This window comes from Rhea pennata, chromosome 26 (genome assembly GCF_028389875.1).
Source record: "Rhea pennata isolate bPtePen1 chromosome 26, bPtePen1.pri, whole genome shotgun sequence".
Lineage (NCBI taxonomy): Eukaryota > Metazoa > Chordata > Aves > Rheiformes > Rheidae > Rhea > Rhea pennata.
The window spans coordinates 6,838,279-6,860,876 of NC_084688.1; the positions used below are offsets into that span (position 1 = coordinate 6,838,279).

General features: G+C 43.5%; 2 protein-coding genes and 1 long non-coding RNA gene across 4 annotated transcripts in view; 2 read left to right on the forward strand and 1 right to left on the reverse strand.

Moving 5' to 3' along the window:
* Positions 1–1,471: 1,471 nt before the first annotated feature.
* Positions 1,472–3,996, reverse strand: DAD1 (defender against cell death 1). The gene is made up of 3 exons (XM_062595707.1): positions 3,701–3,996; positions 2,204–2,354; positions 1,472–1,670 (listed from the first exon to the last, which is right to left on the reverse strand). Exons 1-2 carry the CDS (start codon positions 3,945–3,947, stop codon positions 2,224–2,226), a joined length of 378 nt encoding a protein of 125 aa, XP_062451691.1. The 5' UTR covers positions 3,948–3,996; the 3' UTR covers positions 1,472–1,670; positions 2,204–2,223.
* Positions 3,997–4,254: 258 nt separating this feature from the next.
* Positions 4,255–22,598, forward strand: part of LOC134151265 (uncharacterized) — a 44,702-nt gene continuing 26,358 nt past the window's right edge. For both annotated transcript variants that reach the window (XR_009960810.1, XR_009960809.1), the window contains exons 1-3: positions 4,255–4,527; positions 12,798–12,954; positions 22,150–22,260. This is a non-coding gene — a long non-coding RNA (uncharacterized LOC134151265). The remainder of the gene's footprint in view (positions 4,528–12,797; positions 12,955–22,149; positions 22,261–22,598) is intronic.
* On the forward strand, positions 14,077–15,013 carry LOC134151045 (olfactory receptor 6E1-like). Its single transcript, XM_062595327.1, is given in 2 exon segments — positions 14,077–14,432; positions 14,434–15,013. Coding segments are annotated over 2 exon segments (936 nt in total).

Consider the following 22,598-nt stretch of genomic DNA (forward strand, 5'->3'; position numbering starts at 1 on the left):
AAAAGGATAGGGTAGACTGAGCAAGACAAACCCACAAGGAGGCACTCACAGCTTATAAACAGCAGCAGGGGGAATGGCAAAGGGGAGATCCTGTCACCAGCCTGGCTCAAAGGGCTCTTCTTACAAGGAAAAGAAAAGCTCAGCAGCTCATTTTCTATCCATGCATGCCATCCAGTCTCATTCATGCTACCCTCCAGCACCCTAACATCAGTTCAGAGCTCATACGTTCATGAACAAATGCTGCTTAATGGCCTTAGGGAACTGAGAGCTGGCACAAGTTCTCTTTTCCCAGCACAGATCACAGATCTTGAAGGACAGCATCCTTCAAGAAAAAGAAAAGCCCTGTGGCCTCAAACCTTACTCTTCACACCCTATATTAGGCAAGGGACTTAGAAGATTTATGGACTTAATGGCTGCAGCACAGCCAGCACTGCAAAAAGAAAGGTGGTAAAAAAGAGCCATAATCTAGTGCTGAGAAGCTGAAGCTATTGGACCCTATGTTTTATTTTCCGTGTTTCAGCAGATAAGGATTTCTTTGCACCATTATCTGAATACACATTTTACCTATCCAGTATTTCAAGAGCAAACCAGACAAGTGTCAAGTAGGATCAGCACCACAATTGAGCCCCATACTTAAAAGTAACCCAGGTTAACTCTGTGGCCAGTGCTGGGGAGGTTGTACCTTGGGTTACCCCAGCAGCACATAATATCCCATCCTGTGCCCATAGTCTGATTCTTACAGGGCTCTAATTTCCCTGTCAGGATGAAGATGCAACGGGCCTCAATGTGGAAGCCAGCCTTGACTTGAGAAGGCAAAGGCCAAGAGCCAGAGTCGTTGAGTTTAAGCATTTCATCATCCCTTAGGGAGGGAAGATTTTTAGGAGGGTTTAGTCTGAGGAGTGGCCTTCACAGAGCTGGAACAGCTCAAGTGCAGCACTGTCCAAGTGCCCAAGGCACTGACACACCTTGGCAGCTCTTTTCACCTCAATTTATCAGCATATGGGGCTGCAGAAAAGCTAACACCATGCTAATGTGGCTGTATGACTACCAGGTCATAGCAAGGCTGTAAGACCAGGTTGGGGCTCGACTTCAAGAGACATGGGACGGCCTAGGGGGAGGGGAAGATAGGTAACACTGGGGATGTGCTAAGCACACCCTTAGCTCTTTTCCATTCATGACAGCTAACCACAGTCTAAAACAAGCCTTCCACGGCTTTGAAACCTGGGGACATTTTGGTGAGATACTTTCCATGAGATAAAGGGGCAGGAAATATGAAGTTGAAAAGTGTGGCTGGCATTTGAGTTTCCATGGCAACTTGTTTCCTGCTTCCCCCTGAAACTGGGTCACTGAAAAAAAAAGCCTGCTGGGTAGAATGGCAGAGGTGGTGGGGATAAAAGCAGGGAGCTGAAGCTAAAGGGACCTAGAGAGTTAGGTGAACCTCTGTATCTGCCATCAACAGGCAAGACAGCAGTATTATGAAGGGCTTTATTGAAAGAAAGGATTACAGTAACTGGAATGAGGCAGAAGACCCCTCCTCCATAGGAGAGTCTGTGGGAAAAATCTTTATTCCTGCTTCCCCTTCTCCCACCAAGAAGTAGGAAAGAGTCTGCTGGGGAAGAGCATTTCCCAGTGTGAGGCTTTGGCATCTGAGCACTAGAGGAATTCAAGACCTAGAAAGAGAGAAAGATAGTGAGGAAAGTTTCTGCACCAGGGAGAAGAAATACACAACAATCTCCAATTATCTTGTGGTCCCTTGCAGCAGTAACAACAGAGTATGCTCTCCACCCTCTAGCTTCAAACTCTCTCTGTCCCAAATTTCCTTCACTCATCTGCTGAGAAACTTCAGGTTCAGACATCAGCTTTTCTATGGCCTCCAAATAGGATCCACCCTCATCGACAGAACCCTGTAATCTCAGTCTCAAGGCTCCTCTTTCAAAGAAAAGAGGGGACTTTCCCTTCTCAGAGAGAAATGTGTAGATTTCTTTCAGGTTAAACTGTCCTGTAAATGATAAAACCCCCAAAATACCCATACAAAACCAAGAAGCCCTAAATCTGAGTCCTAAATCAACCTTGAGGACAACTACTTAACTGCATTTGGCCAAGAGGGAAATGGGAGATAGGATTCCTGGATTCTCTTTCTATTTCAAAGTACTAAAGCTGTGTGAACTGAGGCTGCCTGTTCCATGGTCCTGTAGGTCAGTACCTCACGGTTTCTTCTAGAGCTCAGCCAACAAAATTGATAACGACAAGATGCAGGATGGTGTTAGCGAAGAGAAAATCAGCAAATGCCCGCTCTGGTGAAATGCCTTGGAATTCTCCTTTGTTCTGGGGGTTGATCTGGATCCGGAGGCACACTGTATGGCAGGGCAAGATAATGAGACGTTAGAGATCAGGAAAAAAAACCATGGCAGGAACCAAGTCTTGCTGGGGCAGTTCATCACAGCCTGGGTCACTGTTCCATTCCAGTACTACAAAAAAAAAAAAAAAAAAAAAAAAAAAAAGAGAGAGAGAGAGAGAGAGAGAGAGATGACTGTACCTTTGTTACGGGATGAGCAGGACATAGGCATGGGATATGTATAGAGCAGATACAGGATCAGCTCATCAGCTCTCCCAGACCACTAGAATGTAACAGCTGGTCAAGTAGATCCTGGGGGAACAGGCTTATCATGAGATGACACTGTCATGGAAACAACTGTGTGTTGAGTAGGGCAGTGCACCAACAAGATAGTTTTGTGTGTATTAAGGGACAGTAGCATCCTGAAACAGTTGTCAGAGGTTGGGGTGACCATGGGATGGTTGCTAAGGAATGACACAAACACAAGATGCTAACTAGGAGGATTCCATGATTGCTAGAGAGAAGGAACATTCTGGGGTTGCTAAGAAAACACTGGGGTGCAATAAGGGGGCAGGTTTTGTGGTATGTTTTCAGCAGCACCCAGCAGGTCCATAGCATTTGTGGAACATTCTGCTAAGGACCAGGCTGAGGCTTTTATGATTTGTTCTACAGTTGCTAGGCAATGCCTCATGTTTGCTAGGGGGCCACAGCTCAGGGATGTTCTGTAGTTGCCAGGGTCTGCACAGTTGCCAGGGGACAAGCTTTGAGATTGCTAGAATGCAGAGATCAGCAGGCAGAACTCAATGTTCTAAGGTTACCAAGGAGAATCCCAGGCTGCTACACAACCATGAGCTCTAGAGGTATCTACACCTAATTCTCTGTTTGCTAAAGGGACTTCATGGCTGCAACAGTATTGTTGTCACAAAAGGTCTGGGTTTGCTAGAATTCCACATTCACTAAAAGGATTCCCTAGCTGCCAGAAGAAGCTCTGAAAGTACCCAAAAAGGTTTTGCACAGTTGCTAAAGAGATTTCCTGGTTGCCAGAGGAGGTTTGAGGACCACTAAGGCTATTCTCAAGTAGCTAAAGGCATTTACTGCTTGTCAAGCAATATTTAGACCATTTCAGTTAGTAAGGGTATTGCATAGTTGCCAGAGAAAGTTTAGACACTGCTAAGGGTATTCTCTAGCTACCACTAAAATGAGGGTTATTTCTAGGGCAATATGGGCATTGCCAGGGATTCCACCGTTGCTACAGAAGGTTCGAGCATCGTTAAGGGGAGCCCGCAACTACTAAGTGGACTCTGGTCACCGGGAAGGGCCACACGGGGAACGGGGGCAAGAGGGCGACTGGCCTGGCATACTGACCGCCGAGGATGAAGCTGCCGACAGCAGAGATGAAGCCGCTGAGGAAGGAGTTGAAAGGGAAGGTACCGACGCCGAGGCAGTAGCCGAACTGGAGCGCCCCGGTGAGCAGTACATACAGCAGGTAGGCGTCCAGCACCTTGAGGCGGCTCGGCGTGCCGCTACTGTACTCAACCAGGAACCGCCGCACCACCGAGCCCACCGAACCCGCGGCGCCCGCGCCCGAACCGGAGCCCGCCGCGCCCGACATGCTTCCTCCCAACCAGCGAGAGCGGGTGAGGTGGACGGAAAGGACGTTTGCAAACACTTCCGGGGCACTACTATACAGCGCATGCGCACGACACGACCGGGGGGCTGGTGCGCATGCGCACATGCTACTGTGTGGCTTCTACTATTGCGCAAGCGCACTTCCCATGCCAGGAAAAGGGCGAAACTTTGTAACACCGCCTACTACTTATACGCATGCGCGAGAGTACGTGCGGGGGCGGAGAAGCAGAACTGGGGTGAGGGGGGGCGGAAGGGGAGGGGAGGTCAGTAGGCAGCTGGCGGGGGGCGTTATTCCGGCACGCGTCCCTGCGCTTTCCGGGAGCCAAGGGGAGCCAACCGGGGAGTGTTGCTACGGGCAGTAAGGAGACGTCCTCACTTCTCCGGATGCGCGCGTCCAGTAACGCAGGCGTGTCGCGATAGTGCGAGCAGCAGTGTCTCAACACAAAGTCACCAGCACAAGTATAATGCGCTCATCCAAGAGTCCCCATTCCCTCCCTCCGCTGGAATTGCACCCCTGAGACGCTGTTGTCCACTAGCAAGCACACCTGGCCTCCCAGCAGCAGGTGGGCCAAAAATCCAGCTAGAAATCCCATATGCCATGAGTAGTCATGGCCCAGCAACAAGCGTCAGCCGCCATCCTCTGGAGGGACAGGGGTGTCTTGCTCTCCCTTAGGGGCAGTTACTGCTTTAAAAGAGGCTTTGGGAACACTGATGCCTGTTTGGGGGGGGCACGTTATTCTTGTTCAGTGGAACGGGGGGAGTACCTGGGCTCAATTCTCCCCATGGAGGGGGCAGTCTGGATCTGGGCGTTTCAGGACAGCACTGACTTTGGGAGTGTTGCAATCCCAGTGCTGCTGCTGGGGATCCCATATATGACTTATGGCAGGCTTGGGGTGCCTTATGCAGACAGTGGGAACTCTAACAGGCCGAAAAGGAGCAGTATGGGGGTCTGGAGATGGAGAGGAGGAAAGGCTTTTGCCAGTCACAGCTCTGGGATGTGAAGATGATGTTTCAGGTGCCTGTGTGCTATTTGGGGGAGGCAGGATCTGGGTAGTGGCAAAGCCACAACAAATATCCTCCTGGCCTCCCACCAGCACATGCTCTTTCAAACCCAACAACTGTATCTTTTCGTATATACAGGGTTAGGCAAGGTATGTGAGCTTGGAATGGCCTGTTTAGAGAAATCATCATAGACAGGAACAGAATATCTTGCTGGCAGATGCTCTGACCTCAGGTGACCCAGCTGAGTGTGTATATGTCTCTCTGAATATGTCTGTGTGTGTGTAAGTGTATTTGGCAATTTTCTGATGGAAGGACTGTCCAGATTCCTACAGGAGAGTAGTGGAAGCCTGGCTCTTGTGGCCCACTTCTCAGAGCTGGGAAAAGATAAACCTTAGTTTTTGTTAAAAACTATTATTATTTTTTTATTATTATTATACTCCTGGGAAGGCCAAAGGAGCTGTAACAAGGTTAAAGAACAAAATGTCTCTGCTTATTTCAGTTTGAGGAGGAAAAAAAAAAAGAGAGAGAGAGAGAAAAGACTTTTCAAGAAACTCTGTACCTTACTTCTGTTTAAATCATTCCAACTTTCCTGCCATTCTCAAACCAGGAATACTTTGAGGCAAACAGCAAACAGCAGGATGGGGACAATCTCTTATCCCCTCACTTCTGACAAAAGTGATATTTCTGTCTCACTCAACCAACATCAAGGCATCAATCCTATAGTATGACCCTTTGCAGACCTGCACCTTTCCAGCTCCTATACTTTCCTCCCGTGAATGTCTTATCTAAGGACTTTTATCTAAGGATGTTTCTGTGGGATGGGGATAAAAATTCTCCAAAAAATATATTATTATGTTGTGGTGAACACAGCCCTCTGTGGGGTAAACAGAGCAAGTGGGTACACATTGCTCTCTTTCATATCAAAATATGCAAGGTGTTTCCCCTTTGAAGGCTGTGCTTGTAAGTGCTAGGGCTGAGCTGGGGTGTGTACAGGTGCCCTTTCCTCAGGTCATGTCCTCATTATTTCTTGAAGGGCTCCAAGAGAAGTGATTTGTCTCGTACCCTGGTTTTGTCTCTAAATGTCTCCTTTCCTCTACTGCCTGGGCAACTCTCAGTAGCTGGGCAATGGGGCCTCTGTGTGCTGAACTTGGATGTCCTGGTCTCCTAGGAGACCCGCCACTTCTCTGAGCTCATTGAGGAAGTGGAGATTGACAGAATGATTTTGTTAGGACGTAGTCTGGAAGGGGTTACCTGGCTTCCTTCTACAGCCTGCAGTGCCCTCGCTGGTGAGAGTTCATCAGTCCTGGAGGGGAGTGTGACCTGAGCATGCAAGTTCTCCCGGCAGTTCCCTGCCAAGTCCAGGAGGGGGCCTGTGACCTTTTTCCTTTGGCTACTTGCCCATGTGAGCATCTCTTGCTTCTCTGGGAATACTTGTTTGCCTGAGTCCCCTTTCTTGTGAGGCATAGCGGCAAGGGATGTCTGGGAATGGCCCCACAGCCATGTTCCCTGCTTCTTCATCCAGACCAGCACCTGCTGCTCTTGGGAGGCCCCCCTGCATATTCCCATATTCCCCCAGACTGAAGCATCTGGAACTCTAGGAGTTTCCTCTGTACCCTCCCAACCCCAGCCAGCTCTATGCCACTATGACTTGGGCAAAGACAATGGCTGCCATCTTGGGGCGTTCCAACGTCTTCATGTTGCTCAGGATTGCTGAGATCTGTAGTAAGTTGCCTTGCTGATGTGCGAAGAAAGACAGACTGGAGGGCATTCTGTGTCCCCACCATAGCCCTGAATAAGGATATTTTCAGGGGAGTTAACAATTACTATTCCAGAGCTAGGCTGAACAGAAATATTGGTGAGCTGCAGACTGGACATGTGAATTATAAAGTGGAGGAAAATTAGCAAGACTTCTAGGCTCAAAAGGTGATGATGATCAGTGATGCGAAGTCCAATTGATGGCTGGTTACTAGTGGAGTCCTTTAGGGACTGATACTGTTGCCAATACAATTTATTGTCTTTATTAACAATCTGAACAGTGGGACAGAGTGCACTCTCAGCAATTTTGTGGACAATGGGAAATTGAGAGGAGCAGTGACTGTACTGGCAGGCAGGGCTGCTTTTCAGATTGGCCTTGAATGTTTAAGAAATGGATCAACAGTAACACCACGAAGATAAGCAAGGTATATAGCAAAGCCCTGGTCCTGAGGTAGAATAATGTCATGCAACAGAACAGGCTGGGGCTGACTGGCTAGAAAGCAGCTTTGCAGAAAAAGGCTTGGGGCTTCTGTGAGTAAGAAGTTAAGAGGAATCACTGAATAAACCATATTCTGGGCTGCCTTATTAAAAGTGTAGCCAGCAGGTTAAGGGAAGTGATTCTTCCCCTTTGTTCAATACTTGTGAATCTCTGTCTGCAATATTGGGTCTGGTTTGGGACATCCCTGACCATGACAGTCATTTTCATACTAGAGTAAGTCTAGCAGAGGTGAGTGATGCAGAACAAAATACATGAGGTGAGACTGAGACGATTTGGTTTATTCAGTCTTAAGAAGAAAAGGCTCAAGTGTGATCTCACTGTGGCTTTCAACTACCTTATGAGAGGGTATGCAGAAGGCAGAACTAGCTTCTTTTTGGAGGTGCATAAGAGAATAAGATGAGAAGCAATGGACGCAAGCTACAACAAAGGAAATTTTAATTAGATGTTCAGAAAACATTTTCCACAATGTAGTTAAATATTGGAACAGGACCCCTGAAATGTTGTTGAATATCCTGGAAAATTTCAGAACTCAACTACACAAGTCTTGAACACCCTGTTCTAATTTGATTCTACTTTAGGTGGGAGTTGGCCCAGAGATCATAGAATCAGTAAGGTTGGAAGGGGCCTCTGGAGATCATCTAGCCCAACCCCCCTGCTCAGCAGGGAAAAAAATGGCCCATGCAGGGATTGAACCCACAGCCTTCGCATTATTAGCCCCATGCTCTAACCATCTGAGCTAAATTTAATCCCCCTCCAGAGGTCTCTTCTAAACCATATTTTTCTATAATTTATGATCACCTAATGATTCTACAAATAATGATGTAGCCAGGTAACTCTTATCTTCTATACTTTTAATTTCCTTGCAAGTCCCGTAGAGATTCTTTGTTCTTTTTTCTACAGCATCTTTTTCTCCTGGTCCTCTTACATGTCTCTGTGGTTTTTGCCTATGTTATGTGATGCTTTTCTCTAGAAGCAACATTTATCCTGCATGCTCGAGGTTTAATTTCAAATGTGCTCTGAATTCCTCATGAATGAGTTGATCAATTTAGCAGCTAGAAAAAAATAAAACAAAAAAAAATCGCCCCAAAACTGAAGCTTGCTATGCTAGCATTCAACCTCCCTGTCCTCTCTGCTAATATTAGTGTGTTTCCTTTACTGCACTTGGATGCTTTAACTCTTATCCTCTGTGTAGAGAGCATAAGGAAACACACCAGGCAACATCAGCACCACTTCTTTGTTGTGGTTTATCTCATTTTATAATTTGGCCAGGGCATTACAATCACCTCACTGTTGGTGTGTCTGGGTGTATGTCATGGGAGTATCACCACCTTTCCTTTCACGAGTTGAATAACTTAAGTAGAATGAGTCTTGGCCAACAGGACAATGCAAACATTGACCCACAGGCCTTGGTACAGGCCACCAATCAACAAGTAACAGAAGAAAAATACCTATAACTGCTGGAAAGGCATATCATGATATCTCTGTGGACTGAACTGATTGTCCACCTGGGCCAATGTCTGTCTATAAAACCTACAGTGACAGAGACAGTGGGGGAACCACTAATACACAGGCACTCTATAGAAGCTGAGGTGGAATGATTATATGTTCATGCTGAGCTGCTACTAGCCATTAATAGTGAGAGGTAAGAGCAGATGTCTTAACAGTGTAGCCTTCCCAGAGTCCACATTTCCAGTACACCTGATGAACACTGAGCATCTATGCTATGAGTACTGCACTCTCAGTGGGCCACAACATCTATAAGAGATCAAAGGACAGGAAATGACAAAATCGTGTGAAGTTTGAGTTATATATTGAATGACTAGATGGTCTGTAAATTCCCTGGCTATCTTTCTCAGAAAAGCACAGTACATAAAACTTAGTGAATGGTGAATACAGAAAAACTGCTTTCATAAGGGTGAAGATTACTAGGACATCAACTACCACTGATGGTGGTTGATTGGCTTGCATCATACTAGCTTTTATTCTAATTGTTTTGTGTGTAATGAGACACATGAAAGCTTTCTCTCTTTGCCACTAATTATGTATAATGCAAGTGAAAGTATGAGTGCATGTATGTATGAAACTATGTATTTATCAGATAGAGGCAAGGGAAAAGCATGAAGTGGAAAGGGAATATCATAACCTTGCCTTGATCAAGAGCTGAGTAGCAGAGTGTAATAAGCCATGGCAGTCAGGACAACACAAACAACTGAATGTGGTGAGCTTTGATAAAGGCCATGGACCAACAAGTGGCAGGAGAACAGTATCTGAAACTACTGACAAGGTACACCATGATATCATGGATCATTTCCCATCATTATTCAGAACTTCCTCATGGCAAAACATCTTATGGTGCTGCTATATTAGTAACTCTAGTAACATCACCAAAGTAGAGAAACACATGTTGCAAATTAACAAGCTATAGTTTGAAGCCACTCTCTTTCCTTCTGGGCTGAATGGTCAATGAAGATCACCTTTTTTTCCCCTTGGAGCCTGGCAAAGGATTTTAACCTAAATTATGAATTGTAGGAAGAGGGAAAGTATTAAGTCATAGCTGAATTTTGATCTTTGCAGAACTGAGATTTGCAGTAGTGCACATAAGTAATGCCAGTTTGCACATTGCTTGCCTCCACAACTACAAAACTGGCTGATTGAGATGGGTGAGTCCTAATTTAAGTAAGGATATGGGAAACTGCATCTCACTGACTTAGAAACTTACGTGTCTTACAAGTTCTTAAAAGGACATGTTTTCTCCACTATCTTTAGATCTCTGCTTTAAGATTCTGTGCTAGTCACTTTACTCCTAATAGTGATAATAGAAAGATGAAGACAGTGCCAAAGAGTAGTTTAATATTTCTTATTCCTTTCTATTGTTTGTGCCTCCTGGCAGTACCCACACTGAGTAGCTATGGGGTTTGACCAGTTTAGGTACTAAGTGAGATGAACTGGACTTGCTCCACTTCACAGTCTTACACGTGGAATGGAAAGAGGTGTATTGAGAACTGACTGAAAGGCAGAGCTCAGAGTGTTGTCATCAGTGGCACAGAGTCCAGTTGGAGGCCCATGGCTAGTGAAGTTCCCCAGAGCCCAGTACTGGGTCCCATCCTGTTCAACTTCTTCATCAGTGACCTGGATGAGGGGACAGAGTGCCTCCTCAGCATGTTTGCTGATGATACCAACCTGGGAGGAGTGGCTGATACACCTGAGGGCTGTGCTGCCATTCAGAGAGACCTGGACGTGCTGGAGAGTTGGGTGGAGAGAAACCTCCTGAGGTTCAACAAGGGCAAGTGCAGGGTCCTGCACCTAGGGAGGATTAACCCTAGGCACCAGTACAGGCTGGGGGCTGACCTATTGGAAAGTAGTTCCGCAGAGAAAGACCTGGGAGTGTTCGTGGACAACAAGTTGACTATGAGCCAGCAATGTGCCCTTGTAGCCAGGAAGGCCAATGGTATCCTGAGGTGCATAAGGAAGACTGTTTCCAGCAGGTCAAGGGAGGTAATCCTGCCACTATAGTCAGGCCTGGTGAGGCCTCATCTTGAGTACTATGTCCAGTTCTGGGCTCCCCAATACAAGAGAGACATGGAGCTCCTGGAGAGAGTCCAGCGTAGAGCTACAGAGATGATCATAGAATCATAGAATAGGTAAGGTTGGAAGGGAGTTCTGGAGATCATCTAGTCCAACCTCCCAATGATCAGAGGAGCAGAGCACCTGCCCTATGAGGAGGGGCTGCGAGAGCTGGACCTCTTCAACCTGGGGAAGAGAAGACTGAGGGGGGGATCTTATCAAGGTGTATAAGTATCTGAAGGGATTGTGTCAAGGGGATGTGACTAAACTCTTTTCAGTAGTGCCATGTGAAAGGACAAGAGGCAGTGGGCAGAAACTGAACCACAGGAAGTTCTGCCTGAACGTGAGGGGGAATTTCTTCACAGTGCGAGTGACAGAGCACTGGAACAGGTTTCCCAGAGAGTTTGTGGAGTCTCCTTCTCTGGAGATATTCAAAGCCCGTCTGGATGCAACACATTTTTACATGCTGTAGGTGACCCTGCTTGATGAGGAGGTTGAACTAGATGATCTCCAGAGGTCCCTTCCAACCTTACTGTTTCTGTGATTCTGTGACTATGGAATAACTGTATAGATAAGTGTAGACTGGATGCTAAATGACTGTGGAACAAGTCTTCAGAAACAAACCTGTGAGGGTCCTGGTGAATTGCATATTGAACATGTCAACAATGTGTCTTTGTGATAGTGAAGGTTCACTGCATACTGGACCACATTAGTAAGAGTGTATCCAGCAGTTCAAGAGAAATGAAAATTTCTTGCTGCTTGGCACTTATTAGGCTGCATTTGGAGAAATGTGCACAGCATGAAACCCTACAAGTAAAAAAATAGATGTCATCAACCTTGTGTTAGTCTAATAGGAAAGTCAGAGCTAGACTTCTTAGAAGCACGTAGTGAAAGAACAAGAGGTAAGAGGCATGATCTGTAGCAAGGAAATCTCCGCTGGACACAAGTAAATAACTTTTTACAGTAAAAGTGGTGAAGCACTTAGAAGTGCCCAGAGAGGTTATGAAAACTCCATTCTTGGAGATATCCAAGCTTATCTTGAACAATGTCCTGAGCAACCTGGTCCAGCTTTGAAATTAGCTTTGGTTTTAGTGGGGTTTTGGACCTGCAGAGGTCCTTCCCAATCTCATTCTTTTCCTTTGCTTTGATTATATTCTTGTTGTTCCTTAAGATTTCAGAAGTGTTTCCCCAGAAGGTCTTTGGCAGATCTCAATGCCTAATTGGTCTCTGAGCTTTGAGTCAATGAGGGAGTGATGGTAATATGCTACTACTATTATAAAAAGGAGCTGAAAAGAGAAGAGATTTATTTACCAAGTGTCAAATTAAATGGAGGATAAACATCAGACATAGACCCCTTTTAGAAGCATCTTTGACTTTTGTGGATGTATCAGTAAATATTTGGAGTATTCTATGAAGTTTAAGTGTTTTTTTTTTTTTTTTTGAAGGAGGGGAGACAAGGTAAGATCAAAGGGATAATGTTTTGGAAAACTGAATGGTTTAGTTTTCAAACTAAAGTAGAATTTTTTAGTTGTTACTCAGAGAATTTCTTGTTTTAAGGGACCTGTCTCAGCTTCCAAAGAATATCTGTCATCTGTGGTATTAGGAAAGGGCATTCTATATTTTATATTTCTGTGTTTTTATTTTGTTTTGTTTTGATGTAAAATGAGAAATAATCCTGGGATGATGCAATATGTTCCTGAGTTTTACTTGAGAAAGAACACTAAAGAGGAAAGAGTGGATGGGAATAGTGTGATAAGGAAGGTAATAGCATTATAGTTCATCTGTAGCCTTTTGTTAAACATATTGTAAGGATCCTTTCAACAAGATAGTTTTGAAGAACTATCCCCTCCACCTACCCCGTCCCATTCATTTAGAAATGAATGCCACCTTGTTGATGGCATTGTAGGGCAGAAATAAGCTTCAGGATTTCAGAGTCTAAAAACAGATTGAAAGATCAAGACATAGGGGAGATCTGAGTGCAAATATAATTGTCCAAAGTATATCTCTCTTCAGGGCAAGGAGGCCTGACGTCTAGGAGAGAAGAGAAGTAGAATGCAGCTGAAACACCGTAGACGGGACCTTGTAAACCTGAAAGAAAAGAGTATAATTGAAGGGCATTGCCGGATGCTATTTCTGCCAGAGTCTTCAGGTTGCCTTTCACTTACACAAGGTAATGGCAATTGCAGTAGTGACTATTGTAGTACAGTAGGCGCAGTGCAATGTACGACATGTCTGAGCTTGGAGTATTATGTTATAAGATGGGAGGAATTCTTGGGCCATGGGGAAAAAAGAGTTACCATCAGCATCAAAGTTGATCCAGTGGAGCTGTAGAGCTGAAGATAAACGAAAAACAAATAAACAGAATGTTTTCTGATACTTTTTCCCTTTTCCTCTCTTATACTTTATCTTACTTGGGGTAATATCTATGCATTTTTCTGTGCATTTTGCTTCCTTCTGTGGTATCTAGACATCATTCACTTTGTAGCATCACTTTTCTTCTGTTCGGGCTTTCCTCTGTGGAGTCTCTCACTCTCTTTCCCCCTCCCCTCCCTGTTCTCATCTCTCTGTTTTACTAGAGTAAATTTCTCTTCTGCAATAGTAATGTATCCATCAACTACTCCATCTAACCTTCTTCTGTGTCAGTCTACAGAATTATTGCATTCCTCTGCAGTATTGCTTTTGAATTAATTTCAAATAATAGGTCTTTGAATACTTAGTCAAAGTACTCACTGTGTGCATTTTGCCTTTTCTGAAATTGATGGAGGGTGAATGTTGTCACTCTGTTTAAAGATTTTTTCATCCTGAGGTTCTAAACAGTTTTCGCACATGCACTTTTCTGAACTAATCCAATAGAATCATTGCAAAATAGAATCTCTAAGAATCATTTTAACTGGGATGAGGATGCTGAGCTTGGGACGGTATTCATGTGAACAAGAATGTTAATATGTGATTTCTGTGGCTGTTCCGATCACTCACAAGGGTTTCTTACTGGCATACCCCTTTTATCTCAGCAGAATCAGACTGACTTTTGTTCTTATATTTTTGGTTTTATTCTTTATTTTTAAATCCTACCATAGAGAATGAAAAAATCTAAAATGATGTAGATCTGATATTTTACTTCTCCTTGTACTTATACTCTGATATTTGTTTATATGCCTACAGACATACATGTATGTATTATATACCTAGATGTGGTATATTGGATATGCCGCTTTAACCAGTTTTCCACTAGTTCTCAAAATAGGCTTTTCTTTTTTTTTTTTTTTCTTTTTCTGCTAGCCATAAAGTCTCAATGAACACCACAAGGGTAGTGGAATTTGTCCTCCTGGGGCTGATCAACAGCCGCTATTTGGAGATTTCCCTCTTTATGTTTCTTGTGATTGCTTACTTCTTGATTCTGCTTGGAAACATCACTGTCATCATCATCACTCTTGTGGACCAGTGCCTTCAGACCCCAATGTACTACTTCCTCAGGAATTTTGCCCTTTTGGAAATCGCTTTCACTTCCACGTTCATCCCAAGTACTCTCTACAGCCTTCTGACAGAGAGGAATATAATTTCTCTGTCTGGTTGTTTTCTTCAGATGCTGCTTTTCTTTTACTTAGGCACCTGCACATTTTTCCATGTGGCAACAATGTCTTTTGATCGATGTCTTTTGCCACCCTTTGCATTGCAAAGCCATTATGAACAGCAGGTTTTGCCTCCAACCGGTCCTGGCTTGCTGGGCAGTGAGTTTCCTCTTGATGTTTCCTCCCACTATTATGATTGTCCAGTTGCCGTTCTGTGGTCCCAATGTCATGAACCACTTTTATTGTGATACCTCTCTGTTGTTGCAGCTGTCCTGTACAGACACAGATTTCATCGAAGAATTGATGCTGATCATAATAATTATCATCATACCTGGTACGTTAATAATAACTACCATTTCCTATGGCTGCATTATTGTAACCATCTTGTATATCCCATCTTCCACAGGTAGGAAGAAAGCATTTTCCACTTGCTCAGCTCACCTCATGGTGGTGATGATATTTTACAGTACCTGCATTTACAGGTATATCCGCCCAGCACAGCGAGGTGGGCAGCATTCTGACAAAGTTCTTTCTTTCTTCTTTTCTGTGGTGACTCAGATGCTTAACCCATACATCTACTCACTCAGAAACAATCAGGTCAAAAAAGCCTTAAAGGGGAGCGTATTGAAGGTATTTTCTAGCTCCTTGAGGCAGTCATGAGAACTGGAGTAGCCCTTCCAATTAATTAAAATGTTGCCCAGTTGTGGCATCAACATTGTGTAACTATGCATTTAAGCCTCTGAATTCAAATGGTTTATACTGTTTTCTCCTAGCCTCCACTTTGAGGTTACTACCTCCTACACAACTGTACTTAACGAACATTTGCTCACCAAGGCTCATTCCAGCAAAGACACTACAGTGTTTTAGGTAGCATTCAGCACTGAACAGCACTAAATGCATACATCTTCATGAGCTGTTCATCTGTCTAGACATTGTCTGATTTAGGGAGGGCTGGGCAGCTCTCAACAGTAGTGACTGTCTGCTAGATCTCCACTGACCAGGAAGATAGCTAAAGTACCCCGTACACATGGCATTATGCATACCTAGGGTGCCATTTCAGTCTCAAAATGCAGGTCTTCAGTCACATTTTAGAGAAAAGAAGGTATGTGCATGGGGCTGGCAGATATGACTCTGGCTCTAGAGGAAATGTGCACTTCTGGAGTGGTAGCTATAGGCCAAATGAGATAGCCATAGGTATTAAAATGTCACCAGATGACTCTCTTGAGGTAGTGGTAGTGCTCCCAGTTTAGAGGTTGAGCGGCTCAGCTGGTAACAGAAGCATATCAGTTATTCTCTTAGAACATCTCAGAACAACTCCGTAGAGTTCAGGGAGACCAAGTGATCTCTAACGAAGAGCTGGCCACACTTTAGAGTCCTAGGAAGCAACGAAGAATCTCTTGAAGAAGTGCTAGAAACAATAGCAATGAAGGTGATAGTTCATTACTATTGCTCTCATTTTTAAAGATAAGGCAAATAAATGAATCAATCTCTTTTATTATTCCCATCAGATATCCTTATTTTGCTCTGGCTGTTTTGAAGCCACATCCTTCTCCAGCCCTATAATACAATGTCCCATTGCTTTGTCCTCTGCCTCATCTCTGATCCTTGGCTGCCACCTAAAGGCCAGAGGGATTTAAATGCCTTTTTCCTGGTTAAAGTATCCCTTGAGGACCAGGGCCTGCAAACACAGGGCCTTTTCCAGTTCCCTGAAGAAGACCTCATTTTTTGCTTCTTCCTGATCAGGTGTTCTATAGCAGACACCCACTACCATGTCATCCATACTAGTTTGCCTGCTAATCGTTACCTGTAAGCTCTTGGCTGTCTCATCACCCAGCCCTAGGTAGAACTCCATGCATTCCAGCTACAACTCCTGTCTCCCTCCTCGCCTTCCCAGTCTGTTCTTCCTAAAGAGCCTCTCCATTGCATGCTTCCAGTCATATGAACTATCTCACCACACGTCTATGATCCCACTGAGACTGTAGTCATGGAACTGCAGAGACTTCTAATTCATCCTGTTTGTTCTCTATGCAGCATGCATTACTTGATAAGCATTTCAGAGAGGCTCCCTAGCATGCTGATTTCGCATAAAGGGCACGAAAGCTTTCTCATAATGTGATCCTTTATGAACTTCCTTATTTACATGCATATGCTTGGAGTGAGATCTCTACTTTAATTGTAAATAGATTATGACCAATGTCAAAGTGTTATGTGCCTTGAGAACAGTCTACAAACATCACAAAATGCCCATTTCCTAATGTTCTGATCTGTGTAGTCAGCTGGTCCTTGAAGAGGAGGATTTTTCATCCCAGCAGTGGTGTAAAGCATATGAAAATTGAATTTGTTGCCTGTTCTTTTTGGCACTTGCAAAGGAGAGGAATGGGTATTAGTACTGTAGGTATACTGTGTACATACAGTACTATGGGTATTGTGCCTGTATGGAGAGTGGACAGGTAAAAGAAGGTTTCTTGGACTCTTATATGAATATATATTTTATTAGCAGAATCATTTATACTACTAAAGATAATTCTCTTTTAAATGAATAGGTCTAATATTATATACTATGTCATTGAGAGGTATAAAGTGTTGTGTTTGGAGCTTGCAGAATATATGAGTTATTTTTTACTCACTTTAAAGCATTCCTTTTAAAAATGGCAGTATGAGAAGGAAAGTCATGCACATAGGAATAATGCATGCAAAATTTCTTTATAGAAATTTTCGGAGATGGACCAAAGTTTATGGAGAAAGTCAGGACCCATGGAAAACTTGAGAATTCCTTATTGACCATTTGATTTAGAGTTCATTCTGAAACTCTTTATACCACTTAGGAGGTATGAGGCAGTGTCTGTCAGAGCATTCCTGACCTGCTGGTTTCTCAAAAGGTAGATGAAGGGGTTGAGCAAGGAAGTGAAAGCAGCCATCTGCGGGGAGACTACTGCTTGGGGTTGAAGGAGAACTCTTTCTTTGACACTATATGCATGAAGGTGGTACCATCCCGGAAGATGGTATGGTACCACAGTGATGTGGGAGGGATGAATGGAGAAGGCCTTTTTCTGTCCTCAGGGTGAGGGGATACAGAGAATAGCGATGATGATGTGCAGATATGAGATGATGGTAAATAGCAGAAAGCTTAGGAGCACCACAGTGAACAGTATAGACTCCATCAGCTCCTGCAGATAGGTATCTGCACATGAGAGCTTGATCAATCGCTCATTGTCGCAAAAGTGGTTGGTAACATTTTGCCTACTAACAGGGATCCAGGAGATGATGATGATGAAGGATAGGACAAAGAGGAATCCCCCAGCCAAAGAAAACAGCCATAATCAGAAGGCAATCTGGAGGCTTATGGTGATAGAGTATCCAAGTGAGATGTAGATGGCCGCCTAGTGATCGAGGATACAACAGCCAAGAGGATGAATTAAGTGGTGCCAAAGAAGAAGTAGCCTTGTGAGATGTTACTTGTGCAGCTAGGCACTGAGGCAATCTTTTCCAAAGAGATGAAATCTTTCATCATTTTGGAAAACAGGAGCTGTCATCATCAAAGAAAGAGAAGTCACAGAGGAAAAAGTACCGGGGGCTGCGGAGTTAACAGTCAGCCAACATGACTGAGATAATGGTCACATTCCCAGTAATTGATGGTAGATAGATTATGAGCAACAAAATGTAGAAGAGGACCTACAGTTCCCTGATCATAGAGAAAGAAAAAAAGGGGGGGGGGGGGAAGAAGAAGTATGAATTCAGTCACAACAGAGCTCTGGTTAAACATCAGCTTGCCAGACTTCTATGGCTTCACCTTGGCAAGAGGTTCTTACTAATGAAACAAGAAAATGATTGAATGCAAGTGTTTTCTTAATCCTGGTTGGTGTCATTAGTCAAACTCTGGTAGGGGAAACTTTAACAAAGTGTCTTTCCTTCTAAATATGGATTTCATTAGCAAGATGACTTGTACTGTCTTATTAATATAGGGTAGAAACTTGTACCTCTAATCTAAAAGATGTCATAGAGTGATTTAGATTGGAAGGAACCTTTGTATATTTCTACTCCAGATCAGGGCTAACTTCAAAATTAGGTCACATTATTTAGGGTCTTTCCCAGTCAAGTTCTAAATAACTCTAAGATTGGAAATCCCACAGTGCCCTAGTCCAGTGTTAGCAATGCTCACAGGATTTTTTTTCCTCCCATCTAGTTAGAATTTCTCTTGCTGTAATATTTTTCCTGTTGCCTCTTGTTCTTTCACTGTGCGCCTCTGAGTGAAGTGTGGCTTCATCTTCTCCATAACTCCCTGTTAACAGTGGTTACTGATACTTGGAATATGCAGAGGTAGAGGACACCACTCTGGAGTAAAGTTATTAGATATTTATTACCTTGAAATCCCCGAATCATAAGGGGAGCCTTACAGGGCAGTGACTGGACTGTCCCAGCCACTGCAGAGCACTGGCCCATGGTGAGTTTGGGGGAGCATAGGTTTAAGGTGAATTAATATAGGTTATAATGAGGAGTACTGCATATGCGTTGCAGGTAACAAAAGGAGCGGTAATCCTTTAGGTATACAGATAACAAGGGAAGCAGTAATTCTTTAGCAGTACACAAGCTCAGATTGATGCCTAGGTGGTGCAAGGCATCAAGTTGCAACCTGCCATTCCTTACGGGTTTTGTACACCAAGTGTTTTGGCAGCTGGAATATTTGATCAGTTAACATGTGCCTGTCTCCGTGACAGTCTTCCCCTGTTTATTCACTGCACACCCCCATTAAAAAGCTAAGGCTGATGCTAGCTTCCAGCAATCCCTCTTACTCTTGCCCCCACTCTCTCTTTCCTAGGCTAAACAAATACAGTTCTCACTGTCTTTCTCCTCATATACTCCATGTTCCACCACCCTAACTCTGTGATGCTTCCTTCTGATGATCCTTTCACTTCCTCCATCTTAATCCACCAAGATTCCCACATCCTTTACTAGAAGGCTGCTGCTTAGTAAGTCAGACCTCAGCTTGTATTATGACATGGGGTGATATATGCCAAGTGCCAGGTGCCTTTCACCATATAGGCCTTATCATTCTACTATGCAGTCGGAGACATCTATAAATCATTTCCTCCTTTAACTATAAGGGGAAGCTATACAGCTGGTGGCTGACACTGGTTGAAATTGAACACCTTGCCACAAAAGTCATGTAGAAGGACCAAGCAGTGCATGGTACTTTCTGGACAATGAACAAGAGGAAGAGCCTGTCCACAAAGCATTATAGTCAGATTGTAGTCAGTACGCTATAGAGGCATCCAACAGACACAGCAGTTCATGCAGAAGGCACAAAGAAGGGATCCTCATCATTATGACTAGAGAGCTCTGGAGGTGGTGGTCAGGGGTGTGGGAGCCCACATAATTTTCTCCTCAATCCTGTCAGTGAAGGGGAGAGATGGGAGGAGGAGTGGATGGATACTCTGAGTCAACAATTGGCTGTGCAGCTTGTGTTGAAAACAAGATTTTGGTTTCTATGACCATGGAACCCTGTTTGAAGATCAACATCTGCTTGGGAGAGATGGGATTCATCCTGCTAAGCAGGGCACAAGCATCTTTGCAATAGAGTGGCCAACCTGGTAAGGAGAGCTTGAAACTAGGAAAAATAAGGGAAGGGGAGAGTTATAGAGACCATACAGTCAGCAAAACAGGACTCAAGTGGGGATACCTGCAGCACCTGCATGCAGCTAAGGAAGTATCTACAAGACAACGCTATGGGGAAACCTCTTGCTCCACTTCTGGGAAATCATCACACTTAGATACCTCTCTGAATTGCCTATACACTAATGCGTGCAGCATGGGAAATTAACAGGAGGAATTGGAGATCTGTGTGCAGTTACTGTGCTATGATCTCACTGGGATTATAGAGATGGTGTGCTGACTAGTATGACTGGAATGCTGCAGGCTTTTTAGGAAGGATAGGCCAGGAAGCTGAGGAGGAGGAATAGTCACATCACGCTTTATGTGAGACAGTAGCTAGAAGATATGGAACTCTGCCTAGGAGTGGATGATGGGCTGACTGAGAGTTTATGGATAAGGATTATGGGGCAGACTAACATGGATGACACTGCTGTGGGTGTTTGCTATTGGCCAGCTGATCAGGAAGAAGTATATGAGGCCTTCTATAAACAATTGGAAGTAGCATCACATTCACAGGCCCTGGTCCTCACAGAGGACTTCAACCACCCCAATATCTGCTAGAAGGACAACACAGCAAGGCACAAGCAATCTAGCATGTTCCTGGAAAGCTGATAGAGATGCCAACAAAGAGTGGCACTCTGCTGTGTCTCCTACTTATGTACAAAGGAGGTCTGGTTGAAGATGAAAATGTTCAGGGTAACCTTGACTAGAGTGGCCATGAGGTGGTGGAGTTCAGGATCCTGAGAGGAATAAGAAAGGCAAAGAGCAGGATGACAACACCTGTTTTGAACTAGTCAGGACAAAATTTGAACTACTTTACAGGAGTTCGATGAACATTGGACTGCTAGCTCTCTGAAGATTGGTCTGCTAGCTGTTTCATTACTTTTGAATTGCATTGTTGCTCCAGTGTAAGATAGGGAATTCTTAAAACTAAGATGTTTTCTGGAGGAAATAAAAAGCAGAATGCAGAATTGCTGTTTCACCATCCCTAAGTCCTTTGTCTAGCAACATAATGCATACTAGAAAAATATGGTGTGAGAAAGCCATTGAAGATTTTCAGGATGGCTCCTTTTAAAATCTGAAGCCAGAATTCAGATGAAGAAAACCTTATGCTTCTGAGTTCCTGTTTCTTCTTCACCGTCTTCACCTTCTGCAGAGGCTGTACCTGATTAAACTTGTTAAAAAAGACAGAGGACGTAAGGGTCATATTGATTTGCTTACAAGCAGCTCTTTCTAGATGATTTTTCTCTCCTACTGTCAGTTTTGTTTGGCCTCTGTGGCCTATCCTGCTAACTGCAAATGTTTTTAATGCCTTGATTTTTGAATTTGACTTGAAAAAAAAATAAAATAAAATCAGATCTTGTGTTGCTTTTTTTTTTTTTTTTTTTTAAACTCAGGAAGATGAGGATTTTGCCCTGAAAGACAGCCTCCTTTTCTGTTTTCTCAAAATCACTGTTTAAAAAGACATATCTCCTGTTTCTAATCTGATGCCAATTATGAAAACTAGAAAAGTTTTAATTAGTGTAGAATCATCATTTCCAAATATAGCTTCCATATTTAAGAAAAGTCAGGAAAGTATGATAATTGAATGGTCTGGAGCTAATAAAGTTTCTCCAGTTATTTTTCAGAACTACCTTTCTTGCGAAAGAGGGAAACAGTAACCAAGTCCGGTAAAAAAGCCAAAAAAAAAGAAGAAATCCACTTGAAGCTGGTGCAGCAACAATTGCAGGACAAATTTTAGCCAAAACTTGAAATCATGAGCTTAGTCCTTAGCTGATGTGTCTGAAAAAACCCACTTTTGGGTCATACTGCAAATCAGTCTACCCAGTGTGTCTTACCTACACAAAGTAAACATTAAAATGCTTCTGGTGTTCTCTACAGTAACCAGTTCACATTCCCACACCACTACAGTTAACAAAACTACAAACCCAAAAGTTTCACTTCCAGGAAAAGGAGTTGTTGCAGCACCCCTTGAATTATAAAATAATGGTGGTAAAATGTTTATTCTAATAATTTGTGTTTTACTATGTTTTTGCATTTTCCCCTTAACACTTGTCAGGGGTTTTTGTTTGTTTGTTTGTTTTGTTTTGCTGGAGAGGGAATAGAGAGAATTGTTAATTGATTAACTATGTATGTCTCTGTTTCAGACTTTAGGCTGATACCTGCGATAGCATTTCATTTAACAACTAAGGAAGAGATAATGGGTGCCTGGAGGTGCTGGCCATTCCAGATGATGGAGGTGATACAAGTGTTGACAGGTGAGTGATCAGTAGGATTGTGAAAATAGAAACGTGGAGTCCTCGCATGCCAGTGAACTGCAAGGGGAAGAATTCCCTCTAGGTGGTCTGGTTTTCCACCTTACCTTCCTAGTTTTTTGGGGGGAAAATGTTGTAAGATAAATAGAGCCACCAAAACCAAATATGGTAGCTTTATGCTGATGTGTCTGAATCTGTCCATTCATATTAATCAGATCCTCTGGCTGTTTATTCCTATAAAATCTTTCCATCCATTTTACTATTTTATGAAGACCATTTACATTTCACATTCATATTCTTCAAAAAAAAAAAAAAAAAAAAAAAAAAAAAAGGAAATACAA

Bases quoted from the DNA above. Each gene is read 5' to 3' on its own strand.
- DAD1 (XM_062595707.1), bottom strand. From the start codon at position 3,947: ATGTCGGGCGCGGCGGGCTCCGGTTCGGGCGCGGGCGCCGCGGGTTCG. The intron at 2,355-3,700 runs GTCAGTATGCCA...CCTGCCATACAG, and splicing joins CGGCAGCTTCATCCTCGGCG to TGTGCCTCCGGATCCAGATC.